At 35.1% G+C, this 13,645-nt stretch overlaps 1 protein-coding gene across 1 annotated transcript; it reads left to right on the top strand.

The window, feature by feature from the left end:
• The first annotated feature begins 7,856 nt into the window (after positions 1–7,856).
• Positions 7,857–12,590, top strand: LOC100251097 (probable linoleate 9S-lipoxygenase 5). The gene is made up of 9 exons (XM_002277971.5): positions 7,857–8,596; positions 8,898–9,184; positions 9,743–9,983; positions 10,114–10,449; positions 10,569–10,654; positions 10,734–10,841; positions 10,942–11,246; positions 11,343–11,606; positions 11,694–12,590. The coding sequence occupies exons 1-9, from the start codon at positions 8,362–8,364 to the stop codon at positions 12,460–12,462; spliced, it is 2,631 nt and encodes an 876-aa protein (XP_002278007.1). The 5' UTR covers positions 7,857–8,361; the 3' UTR covers positions 12,463–12,590.
• Positions 12,591–13,645: the final 1,055 nt, after the last annotated feature.

Consider the following 13,645-nt stretch of genomic DNA (forward strand, 5'->3'; position numbering starts at 1 on the left):
TCTCATGATACAAACAAAATTACATATAGGTCATGTTTGGTACATGAGAATGAATAGTCTGTTTCCATTCTCATTTTTTTTTAATATGAATGAATTTAGTAATTCTCATTTTTATATTTAGATGGATACAAATTTAAAGTTGAAATGATTATTAGTGATAAAATCAAAGTTCCACTTTTAAGCAAGATTTTATTTTTATTAAAAAATTATCTTATTCCTTTCTTATCGACACTTTAATTATCCAGATATGAGAATATATAAGAAAAAGAATGAGATGCTTATTTCTATTCATCATTCCCACTTACCAAATATACCAACAAGGTAATGATGGTAAAAAATCAATACCATCTGATGGAAAAAAAATCATGTAATCAATATAATTCTTTCAAGTTCACAAGAGGGAAATTTGAAATATGATTCATATATAGTCATATTATAATTCATGCATAGTTGTCTTGCCTTATCAAGGCTTCCATTGTATATGTATAATCAATACATAATACACAACCATTTTTCTATATATAGTAAACCTTCATATGGTATCAATGTATAAAACTTTGACGAGTAGAATTTGATATTTTTTTTTTTACAGTGGCTGAAATTACTACTAACAATGTCCAAAGCAATGTTGCTGGCATCCTAACCACCCAAACCATTCAAGAAGTAAATATTATCTCCTTCAACATGGTCGTACAATTGTCCCTCAAATTGACACCCTCAAACTTTCCTTCTTAGTTTGCTCAGTTTATGTCGCTACTGCATGACCCTTTGTCCAAAGGTGTCTACATGTCACAATCACCTGGTTTCATAGACTCTAATATGCCCAACCATGTGTGTAAATTGAGTAAAGCATTGTATGGACTTCGACAAGCTCCCCGAGCATGAGTTGATTCCTTATCTCTTTTGGCTTCTATAACTCCAAGGTTGATACATCACTCTTCATACACTCTAAAGGTGATGCTCTTATATATCTTTTGGTGTATATTGATGACATCATAATCAATCGTAATACAAAATCTCTTCTTAATGACTTCATTTAGTCTCTTTTCCAATCATTTTTATCAAAGACTTGAGTGATTTATACTTCTTTCTTGGATTAGAAGTCATTTCCACCCTTATAGGCATGTTTTTATCTCAACACATCTACATACTTGATTTGCTTAAGCGGACTAACATGAGTGAAGCTAAAGAAGTTACCACTTCTTTATTATCTACCACATCACTTTCTCTCTATGATGGTTCTACTCCAATAGATCCCAGGCTTTATCGAAGAGTTGTGGGAGCTTTACAATATCCTTTATTTACACGCCCTGATATTTTCTTTGTTGTTAATAAGTTATCTCAATTTATGCACAACTATCCACTCTTCATTAGGGTACTACTAAGCATTTACTTCACTACTTGAAAGGGACACTACATTATGGTTCGTTCCTGAATACTCCACTTTCCTTCCATGCTTATTTTGACGCAAATTAAGCTAAGGATGACAATTTTGTGGGTTAATCAAGTTACTCGCTTCACCCTACCCCTATTAAGATGGGGATGGAAATATGATAATCAGGTATGGAACGGGTCTGGGAGGGTATGGATTTTCTAGTGATCTACCCCGCCATGCTTCGTCCCAAATGTATAATTACCATTTTACCCTTATACTGTTACATAATACCAAGAATCTCCTTTGTATAAATAATCACTTCTTTTTACAAATTTATGGTTCCTTTCATAGCTTCAATCATATGAAAGCTCTAGATTTTCTCATTTTTGTTGCTCTAAAACCGTACTTTGTGTTCTAAAACTAGATTGTAGGCAACATATTGTTAGGGTATTGTGGATTTTTTATTTTTTTTTTCATATACGAGAATCCTAAATTTTGACTTTTAATCCTCTTTCTCCCTCTCTTTTTCTCTCTACAACACCTTTTCAATGTTGTGTTATATTTGATTGAGTTTTGGGCTTTGAGAATTTAGGCAATTTCCCTTATTTTTTATTTTTTATTTTTATTTTTTTGAAACTGGATCTTGAATTGGCATTGGTAGAAGGATACTAGCAAATAGTTTGAAGGAAAAGGAAAGAATAGTATGTGGTGGTGGTTAAGTATCTCTATGAATGTGTTTTGGAAAGTTGTGTCTTTGAACCTCTATTGTAGAGTAATTATGTAATTTCCTTGACCTAGGCTCTTGAAATTCTTTGACTTTGATACTATTACCCCCATATGGGATCCAATCCCTTTGTCCTTTTTCCTTACTATGTACACAGGATTAACTAAACATATTCAAACACATTTCTTATAGTTTTCATTCCAAACTGATGTCTTTTTTTTTTTTCCCTCTACAATTGCTCAAAATTTGCTACTAATTTTCTTCCAAGATTTGTTGTTGGTTTTCATCTGTGATTTGTTGTTAGGTTTTATTTGTTGATTTTCTTCATGACTAGACCTAACTTGCCTCAAAAACATAACTGAGACGGAGATGGTATTATCATTTTTTTTGGTAAATGGGAATAGGGTACATCAACCCCACCTCGCCCCGGGTTTGGGATGATGATGGGAAAAAAATTATAAAACTAGGATAGGAATCGGGTAGGGGTGCTCCATCCCAAACCCACTTCATTGTCATCCTTGTATTAGGCTGGTGAAAGGGATGATCGAAACTCAACTAGTGTCTACGTCCTTTATTTGGGTTCCAATCCTATCTTGTGGGGCTCCAAAAAGTAGCGAACAGTAGTCCGCTCCTCTATTGAAGCTAAATGTTGTGTAGTTACCAGTGCAACTGCAGAACTAAATTGGGTACAAACCTTACTTTTAGAGCTTCATATCTCTTTGCCCACATCCCCTATCATTTAATGTGATAATGTTGGTATAATATATCTTTGTGTAAATCTCGTCTTTCATTCCTGCATGAAGTATATTCCTTTGGATTTTCACTTTGTTAGAGATCAAGATGGTAAGGGCTCTCTTTGTGTCTTTCACATTGGTATAACGGATCAATTTGCTAACTATCTTACTAGACCACCGTTTTGACAAAGATTCTTACTAGACCACCGTTTTGACAAAGATTCTTTCACTTTTAATCCAAGATTGGTGTTCTCAATGAAATCACCATCTTGTGGAGGCATAACGAAGAAAATCATACTCTCACCCATAATCATAGAACGATTATAGGGTAATGGAGAAAATCTCACAATCATGGAGCGGTTTCTAGGTAATAGAAAAAATCATACAATCAATATAATTCTTTGGAGAGAAATTTGAAATATGATTCATATACAGTTGTATTATAATTCATGCACAGTTATCTTGCCTTATCAAGACTTCCTTTGTAAATAAATATAGTATAGTCAACATAATACACAACCATTTTTCTATATACAGCAAACCTTCATACCATCGATCTTGCAATCCGAAACAATATCCAATACAATACATACATCCAAAGGATATGGTCGGCCACCAAAGGGCATTAGCCATGGACAAACACACAAGAAAAGCATCATTTGTTTCACTATAAAAACTATAATAAAAAGGCATTCTAGTACTTTTTTCTTTAAGCATAGTGGAAATTGGAATCCTAATCTTACGAGAATTCCAATGTCTTATCACAAGGACCCTACTTCACACTGTGCCCTGTTTTCAACGTACAGGAAAATAACTCCATCAAAGACATCACCTTCATAAAATAATGATCACATGTTGGATTTTTTAACCACGACTTGGAGAGGAGTATCATTTTCCATTCAATGCCAAGAGACCCGGCGGGTGGGTGTGTGTCACATGGAGTAGCTCATCAGTGATTCAGTATTAATGAACCCACCACCCCAGAGGCTGACAAACCATGACTGCCTGTCTCCAAACCCCGACCCAAATTATTAGAGGACATCCAAGGGTCCTTATCAGATCATGAAGGCTCATTTTAATCCAAAAAGCCCACATCCGCCTGCACCTCTTCATGCATTAAAAGTAATTCCAAGGTGTAAAGTTTAATTTTCAGTGCAATGATGGCTTATAATATGAGCTTATTCGGCATTGGAAGCCCTCCGGCATGCAAAGAAATTCGGACCGTGAGTTGAGCCAAGGTGTCATGTGGAACCAAAAGGTAATGTCATTGTTGTCCTTGCCTCGTGAACCACGGAGCTCGGAGGTGACACCCTAAAAGCGAATTTAAAAATCTTGTTACATTTCTCTGTCAGGGTAATTTTATAATATTAAAAATACACTTTTTGGTACCTCTAATTATTTTCTTCCCCAAATTTTGTGTTGAAAGGTTCAAAATTACCCAAATTATCTCAATTAAACCTAAATTTTACAAGTTTAAGCTTCTAATTAAATGAATATTCAACATGATATTAAATTTAAATTTAACGAAAAATATATGATTCACTTATTCATAATTTGCATATTTGTTTTTTATCTTCTTGAATTTATGAATGTTTTCAAAATCTTTCAAACTCTTTTATGATGTTTTTTAAAAGGAAATACCGTTTAAAAATTTGAAACAGTTTTTAACTTGTTTTTTTATAATTTTAAATATTTATTAAACATAACTTTATGTATAATATTTTATTTTTAAAAATAATCTAATAAAATAAATCAATATAACTTAAAATAATTAAAATATATTTTCAGCTTTCAAAACCAATATTAAAACATTATTCTCTATTAAAAAAATAAAAATAGATTAAAAAAAACAAATAGGTCCCAAATAAATTCCTATTCTCATAAAAATAAGGTATTTTCTATGGTATTTTTTGAAAATATATTTTAATTTATTTAAGATGTTTTAAGATTGTTTTAAAAAATAATTATATAAATGTTGAAAATAATTAAAAATAAAACACCATAGTTATTTTTAAGAAATATTTGAAAATAAAAAAAATAGGTTAAAAATATTTCAGATTCTCAAACAAATTCTTATTTAAAAAAAATTATCAAAAATGTGTTTTTAAACAATTATTCTAAAAAACCAACAATATTCCTAATTATCTATTCTTTTTTGTTTTTAAAAAAAATCTATTTTTCAAACTAACTTCAAAGACACTCTAAATTTTTCACCCTCAAAAGTGGAAAATAAATTTTAGCATATTCTCTTCCTCACCTTTTGATCTTTTTGAATCGGTTCGGCCTTTTTTTTTTTCTAGCGCAAGAAGGGATTACTTTAATTTATCTTTCTTATTTTTATTCTTCCTTTTTTCCCCTCTTTCTCTTTAATTCAGATTCTTTTCCGTGGCTCACAAGCAGGGAATCATCAACCCGCCCGGAATGCAAAGCCTAAAAGTAGGATTTTGCCCTTCTGTTTTAGTTCATAGTTGGAGGGGATGAGATCCTAGACCAAAGTGGAGGCGGTATACTTTGTATTAATAAAATAGGCAAGGAAAATAGCAACTACTTCCACAGTCCCACCTAACCAATTGTACAATCGTAAGTTGGACAAAATACATTCGGCAAACAACTACAAACCTACACAATCATTGAGCAGGATCCAAGCTTTTTACCTTCAATAGTGTGGCAAATCTTCCTGTTTTATTTTGGCAGCTGTACGTGTGTGGGGGCCAACCACATTGCAATAATATTGTGAGTCATAACTCATCTGGCCATGACCCATGAAATGGAGTGGTTGGGTCATGGCCCATGGGGGGAGATATAATTGATTAATACCCACGTGTATGAGAACAGACGAGGAAGGAGGAGGAAAAGAGAAAGAAATGTCCCCTTTCCCCCATTAAAAAATTTCAGAATATTAATCTTCACATGTGTACAAATGTGGATCTAGCTGTTAAAATGCCAATTTCTTAGGCCAAATGAGAATTCATACAAGCAAGGCTTTGACTTGAATTACGAAGATATTTCCAAAAATTTTGGTTGACGAATGGAAGTAATTAAGTTAAGTTGACGGCGTTTTAGTCATTAAATATCAAATTTTTAGTTTTATCACCAACTTCAATCACCTTGAATGATAAGGGGATGGGCAAGGGCGAATAAGCCGATATTCCTTGCTAGAAAGGGAAAGCAAGCACAAGACTGTAGAGTATAGAGCACTTTTTCAACGCAAAGGAATACTTTCAGGAAGGTACTTGTGTTAAATACCTTAATTTGATCATTGGCTTCCAGAGTAGGCAAAGTGATTTGAGCAATACCTTAGCTATACGGAGACATAGGCGTCGCATATTCAAATTGTCTGGTTTCATACCCTCGGATTTTTAGTGTGGAAAAGTAAACAACCCATGAAAGTGGGTATATGGTTCTTTCCAAATCTCTACTACCAGCCACCGACCAACCACCTTGTGGCTAATGCCCAGGCCCCAAATGAATGATGCTGCCCACCTCTCATTTCAACATCGTAGTTATAACGAACGTACCCCTAGTTTCTTTTATTAAAATCTAAAATTTAAAACAATGGGGATGAGACCTAGTACAATAATTCGTCACGCGTATACAATGTGATGGTAGTTTCATTCATTAAAGCTATGTTCCGAAAAGCACAAGTAATAATTTATTAATTTTAATTTTAATTTTTTTTTTACTTTTAATTTTATTCATATTACATTTTCTTTTAAATTTTGTTTTGATATTCAACATAATCTAAGAATATATTTGACAATAATTTTAAGAAGTGTTTTTAATTTTTTTAATATCAGAGAAATAAAAAATTTCAAATATTAAAAATGTTAGAAATATTTTTTAAAACCATTGTCAAATGTACTCTAAATCTATTTATGTTTGTTTTTTTTTTTTTTCTTTCTAATTTTTCCTCTTTATTTTCTTTTTTCTTGAATTTTCTCTCAAAATTTTGAGAACCAACATAACGTAAGGTTTTGTTGGGTTCCAAAAAATACTAAAGAAAAAAAAATGTTAACTCATATTTATCCTATAAAAAATATAAAAAAAATCAAACATAATTATGATTAATTAAAATTTATATATTTTCAAATTATTTAATCTTTAATGAAAGAATTTATAGATTGTTAACTCATATTTATCCTATAAAAAAATACTAAAGAAAGAAAAAAAATGTGAACTCATATTTATCCGATAAAAAATATAAAAAAAAATCAAACATAATTAAGATTAATTAAAAATTTATATATTTTTAAATTATTTAATCTTTAATGAAAGAATTAAAATAAATGAAGTGGGCTTGAAATAATAGAAAAAAAAAATCCCATATCATGATCCCATTTGGGAATGTTTTCAAAAAAATAAAAGCAATTCTTAAAAACATACAAACAGTTTTCTAAATTTATTTTCTATGAAAATAGTTTTACATTTACATACAAAAATTTTCAAAACATTTTTCATATTTTAAATTAAATAACCTAAAATTTGTTCTAAAAAATGATTTGTTTTTATACCAAAGTGTTTAGGTCAAAAATTTATCAACAGTATTTTCCAAGTTAAAAAAGTATTTTCAAAAACAGTTTTCAAACCACCATAGTATCTTCATTTTGTCATTATTCAATGTTTGAAAATCAACCGTTTAAGTTAAAATTCCATGATGCAAAGTGAAATTGCAGGAGCATGTATGTACCAGAATTCCACTTAAAAGAAGCCAAGAACTTTAAAATCTGTGATTGAAAGTTGGCCAGGAGTGATCCATACAGGTCTTCATCGTCTACTCTCAAGTCAATATCATTTGGCTGGGTTAGATGCTAACGTGATAAGCATCCGCCTTCCCTAAACTGTTTCCCACCTTAAAATATTTACCATTTCTTGGATCTCGTCACCCTCATAAATGTCCGATTAGAAAACCCTTGGCTACTCGAAGTAATTTACAAGTTGCAATACTCCAAATATGTCTCTTTCATGTGAAATAAACAGCTATAAAGAAAGACCCACAAGCAGCACAACCAGCCAGCCAGCTTCCATTTCACACAACGGATGAAGAACCAAGAAGAAGCAGCCAAAGAAAAGCAAATTGATTTTTAAATATGATTACAGGACTATAAAGACGATTAACATGGGCTGCTAAAAGAGGAATCAAAAGTCTTCCCACGAATGAAGATGAGACCATGTGTGAATGAGAGGAGAGAGTGTATGAACCAGCGAACCCCGCCAGGGAAAAAAAAATTTAAGAACTTGAAAATTATGTTTGGGCAAACATGGGTGGAATCAGGTCCTTTGATTTCTCTTTAATAAAGAGATAAAGAGGGAAATTCCTTTTAGGACCCTACCAGTGCTTGTGACTGTTTTAAGGGTCGTCAATGAAAAGTCAGCCTACCAGATGTTAAGACATCAAAGAAAAATACTGTTTGCATCTATAATATGCAGTCCAGTTTTGAGCATCCCCATTGAAGAAACCCTCATTCAAATTTGTATTTGATTGCAGTTCTCTCAACACCCCTTTTAGTCTTTCCAGGAGAGAAGCTTCAATGGCGTCCACTTCAGAGACGATAGGGGGATTTTTTGAGAAAGTTTGTGGAAGTAATAGTAAGAAGTCGAAGGACAGGGAGGATGAAAGCCAGAAGATCGAAGGGAGAGTGGTGTTGATGAAGAAGAATGTGATGGACTTGAATGATAGCAAGGCCTCCTTGATTGACAGCGTTTATGAATTGGTGGGCAAACACGTATCTCTGCAGCTAATCAGTGCTACTCATGCCGACCCAGGTCAGCTTCTCTGCATCTAAAACTAGCTGGAATAGCCTAAGACTGTTAAAGAAGACGAGGGCTTCTTTTGAATTGAAAATTAAAGAAGTGTTGTATTCCTTCTCCAATCAAAGTAAAAAAAAAAAAATCCAATTTTTTGTTTATATCTTGCAGACAGGCTTAATTAATTAAGCAAAGCTTTTCAGTTCTATTTAATGTTCTGAAAAGGAAAATTCCAGATCATATAGTAGCTCTAGTAATGGCTTGAGAAATGTTGGTTTGATTTAACTAAAATGTAGTTGTAAATTGTGTGTACATTCAGAAAACAATTTGGGAGGAAAAATTGGGAAGGCGACATGTTTGCAGAAATGGAATTGCACAGGTCCAGCAATAACAGCCAGAGAAACTGAATTTGCAGTTACATTTGACTGGGAAGAGGGGATGGGTGTTCCTGGAGCTCTCAGAGTCAGCAACCATCACCACAGTGAGTTCTACCTAAGTTCAGTCACCTTAGAAGACGTTCCAGGACAGGGTCGGATCCATTTTGTGTGCAATTCTTGGGTTTTCCCCGTGCGATACACGAATGAGCGGGTGTTCTTCTCAAACAAGGTAATGTGTTTTTAGATCATCTGAAGTGTGAGATAAAGCTATATCTGAACTTCCACTATAATTCACCTGTAGCCCATTGCCAAGATGATTCTCCCAGTTCAATCATTAGATATCATTGAAAATCCATCAAGATCATTACAGGGGAAGACCCAAAACTCCAGACATTAACTTTATGGATTTGATTTAGCATCCTGGGCCATATTGCCTGTCTCTCTGTCATGATTTCCATCTCTCTCTTTTTTCCATGGTAATTACTGAAAGCTTTTTCTTCTTCTTTTAGTCGGAAACTCATATTTTATCTTTCCCACTACCAAAATATCCTTTACTTAGTTGACAGGGTTCAGATTTTTTAAAGCTAGCACAGGTTTTTATGGTGTGCATATGCCTCCTTGGCTCCTACAGGTTCAAAAGCTAATTTAAGGCAAAGATGGTATATGTAGGCTGGTGAAAGTCACTAGAAAGGAAAAGGGAAACTTAACGAAAGTGAATTTTACACAATCAACATTGTGTGAATTGAGTAAATATATGCTAATAAGCAAGTTCAAGATTTGTGTACAGGCCTATCTTCCATGTCATACACCAGAGCCTTTACGCCAGTACAGGGAAGAAGAACTGGTGAAACTTCGTGGAAATGGACAAGGTGAGCGCAAAACATGGGAAAGAATCTATGACTATGATGTCTACAATGATTTGGGAAATCCAGATAAGGGTCCAAGCCATGCACGCCCTATTCTGGGTGGATCTGAAGATTACCCTTATCCCCGCAGAGGAAGAACAGGGCGGGAAAGGACAAAAACCGGTAAGATACCTAAACCTTGTGGCAAGGTAAAAATAGTGATCCTCATAGGTTCATATATATATATATATGAGTGGCATTCCGTTTTGATCATCTCTATTTTACAATTTTTTTCCTACTATCATTATAACAGATCCTTGCAGCGAGAAAAGATTGTCACTCCTACGTTTAGATATTTATGTTCCAAGGGATGAACGGTTTAGTCAGGTGAAGTTCTCAGATGTCCTTGCCTATGCTGTCAAATCCCTTGTTCAGGTATTGATCCCGGAGATCAGATCTTTATTCGACAAGACTGTCAACGAATTTGACTCCTTTCAAGATGTACTGAACATCTATGAAGTAGGGATTAATGGACAAAATGGAGGAACACACGGTACAGTTAGGGACTGCATATCATGGGAGTTTATCAGGGAACTCGCCCATTCAGATGTAGGATTTCATAAATTTCCAATGCCTGATGTAATAAAAGGTAAATAGATTTTGTTTAGGTATCTCATTTGGCTTTCAATAGGTTGGAGACTTCAATATTTACTAATATTCTTAATCATCTTGCATATTAATTATGAGGCTACTGTCAAATACTTGCAGAAAATACTACTGCTTGGAGGACAGATGAAGAGTTTGGACGAGAAATGCTGGCAGGAGTAAACCCTGTTATAATCCGTCGCCTAGAAGTAAAATTGAATTTCCAACCGATAAGTTTGGATTTTATGGTTCTTTTGCTTCAGTGACTAACTAGTATGCTATATGCAGGAGTTTCCCCCGGTCAGCAAGCTAGATATTAATAAATATGGCAATCAAACCAGTACAATAACCAAAGAGCATATCGAGAAAAACATGAATGGTCTCACTGTCGATCAAGTACTATTCCTGCTTTATTTGTTTTGTCACTAATTCTAATTCCTACTATGTTCTTGTCAACACTAACAACCATTTCTTCTGGAAAAAAAAAAAAACATAGGCAATTAAGAACGACAAGCTGTTCATATTAGATTATCATGATGCATTGATGCCATTCCTGAGCCGGATAAACTCAACTAGCACAAAGACATATGCCACAAGAACACTCCTTTTCCTGAAAGAAGATGGGACATTGAAACCGTTGGCAATTGAGTTAAGCTTACCACATCCACAAGGGGAAAGTTATGGAGCCACCAGCCAAGTCTACACTCCAGCAGAAGATGGTGTTGAAGGTTCAGTTTGGCAGCTCGCCAAAGCTTATGCTGCAGTGAATGATTCTGGCTACCATCAACTCATTAGTCACTGGTATGTTTATGAGATTAAAATTCTGGATGGTGGCAAAGCAAGAATTTTGGCTCCAGTTTAGAATGGGTACCTCAATACTTCTGATTATGGTTGCAGGTTGAACACCCATGCAGTAATAGAACCATTTGTGATTGCAACAAACAGACAATTGAGTGTGCTTCACCCCATATATAAGCTTCTGCATCCTCACTTCCGTGATACAATGAACATAAATGCCTTGGCCAGGCACATTCTCATCAATGCAGGTGGGTTTCTTGAGATGACAGTTTTTCCTGGTAAATATGCACTGGAAATGTCTGCTGTGATTTATAAGAACTGGAATTTCACTGAGCAGGGGCTTCCTGCTGATTTACTTAAGAGGTAATCCGAAGAGCTGCACACAAAGAATATTGTCCATTCCATTGCTCTTTGTTGAAATCAATTTTAATTTGATCTATTTCCTTTCAGAGGTGTAGCAGTTGAGGACCCAAACTACCGCCATGGGCTCAGGCTTCTGATAGAGGATTACCCCTATGCTGTTGATGGGCTAGAAGTTTGGTCTGCAATTGAAACTTGGGTCACTGAATACTGCTCGTTCTACTACCCTACAGATGACTTGATTCAATGTGACACCGAACTGCAGTCATGGTGGATGGAGCTCCGCAACAAGGGTCATGGTGACAAGAAAGATGAGCCATGGTGGTCAGAGATGCAGACACTAGTTGATCTTACCAAAACATGCACAATTATCATTTGGGTGGCTTCTGCCCTCCATGCAGCTGTCAATTTTGGGCAATACCCTTATGCTGGCTACCTTCCAAACCGCCCAACCATAAGCCGCCGCTTCATGCCTGAGCCAGGCACTCCAGAGTATCAAGAGCTTGAGAGAAACCCTGACTTAGCCTTCCTGAAAACAATTACAGCCCAGCTACAAACCCTTCTTGGTGTGTCCCTAATAGAGATTTTGTCTCGGCATTCTACTGATGAGATTTACCTTGGGCAGAGAGACACTCCTGAATGGACTTCAGATGCTGAGCCCCTGGCGGCATTTGAGAGATTTGGCAGCAGGCTGAGGGGCATTGAAACAAGAATTAACCAAATGAACCAAGACAGGAGATGGAATAACCGATTTGGGCCTGTTGAGATGCAATACACCTTGCTCTATCCCAACACCTCAGATTACTCAAGACAGGGTGGCCTCGCTGGCAAGGGAATTCCTAATAGTGTCTCAATCTAAATTTTTTGTTGAAATGATTAGTGAGTGTTTGTTTGTGAAGCAAGGAAATACTTTTGGTTCAAAATCTTTGTATCTTCGAACTTTCTTGATCACATAGTGAAGGCAAGTAAAATATGCAGATTCTCAAACATGCTATGCAATCATCCACATGCCACATAAATGTTATTTTGCAACTATGTATGCTTATATGAAAATTGTATTTTCAGATTTGCATACATGTTCTCCATATACACACACACATGGTATCCCAAAAGAATCCAAAGGACTAAGGTGCACAACAATCAGCTAATGCAATCGAAAACCTGACAAGATATCCTTGATGGTCATTTTTCTTGGCCGGACTAGCTTCCTTCTAGAATCTGCATCCTCTCTAGTTTTGCAGCATTTCCCTGGATTTTGTCCATCCCATATATACATTAGTTACTGGAAGCCCTTGAAACCACACTCCCCTACCCAAAAGGGGAAAATACAGGGGAAGGTGGGATTTCATCCCAGGTCTCTACCACCTTCACTGGCCAACACCCTTCAAGCAGGGGCTTTGACTATCAACAGAGGCTTTTCTATAAATTGATTGCATCCATGATTCAAACTTAAATCACTGAAAGTAGAAACGTTTTGGTAAAGAAAATGCTTCTACAGATTGCCACACTCAAACCGTATTAAAATTGGTTTGATCTTTGATCCAACCTGAGTCCAATTGTAAAGAATCCCCACATTCTAAAATTATCAAGCAAAATACATAACACAATATGAGTACAAAAAAGAGCGTAGAAATCCAAATTGAATGCACAAAATAAGAGGTAAATATGGAAAACAGAAAATTAAAAATGAGAAACAAGAATAACAAGATGAATATTAATCAGAAACTTAAGGGAACAGAATGTAAGAAAAATAAAGAGAAGAATTATCAAAAGGTTAACATCAGTATTGACTTACCTGTTGCAATGAACAAAACTAAAACCCCCCAACCCAATACCATCGCCATCAAAATAACCTGAAAATTGAATGACACCCCAGCATCACAGTAAAACCTAACTCTCTCTCTCTCTCTCTCATTGTGTGCATGCGACAGGTGTCAAAGCCCTGGCCTTCTGTCACTGTTATCCGCGTCCTACCTGGATTTATGCCTAGAAATCCAAAACGGCGTCGTTTGATTCTATTTGAGGATGTTTTAGGATTATTT

Source organism: Vitis vinifera, chromosome 5 (assembly GCF_030704535.1).
Source record: "Vitis vinifera cultivar Pinot Noir 40024 chromosome 5, ASM3070453v1".
Lineage (NCBI taxonomy): Eukaryota > Viridiplantae > Streptophyta > Magnoliopsida > Vitales > Vitaceae > Vitis > Vitis vinifera.

Excerpts from the sequence above, each read along its gene's own strand:
- LOC100251097 (XM_002277971.5), top strand. The coding sequence starts at position 8,362 with ATGGCGTCCACTTCAGAGACGATAGGGGGATTTTTTGAGAAAGTTTGT. Across the intron at positions 9,185-9,742 it reads GGGTGTTCTTCTCAAACAAG|GCCTATCTTCCATGTCATAC; the intron begins GTAATGTGTTTT and ends ATTTGTGTACAG. Across the intron at positions 11,247-11,342 it reads CATCAACTCATTAGTCACTG|GTTGAACACCCATGCAGTAA; the intron begins GTATGTTTATGA and ends TTATGGTTGCAG.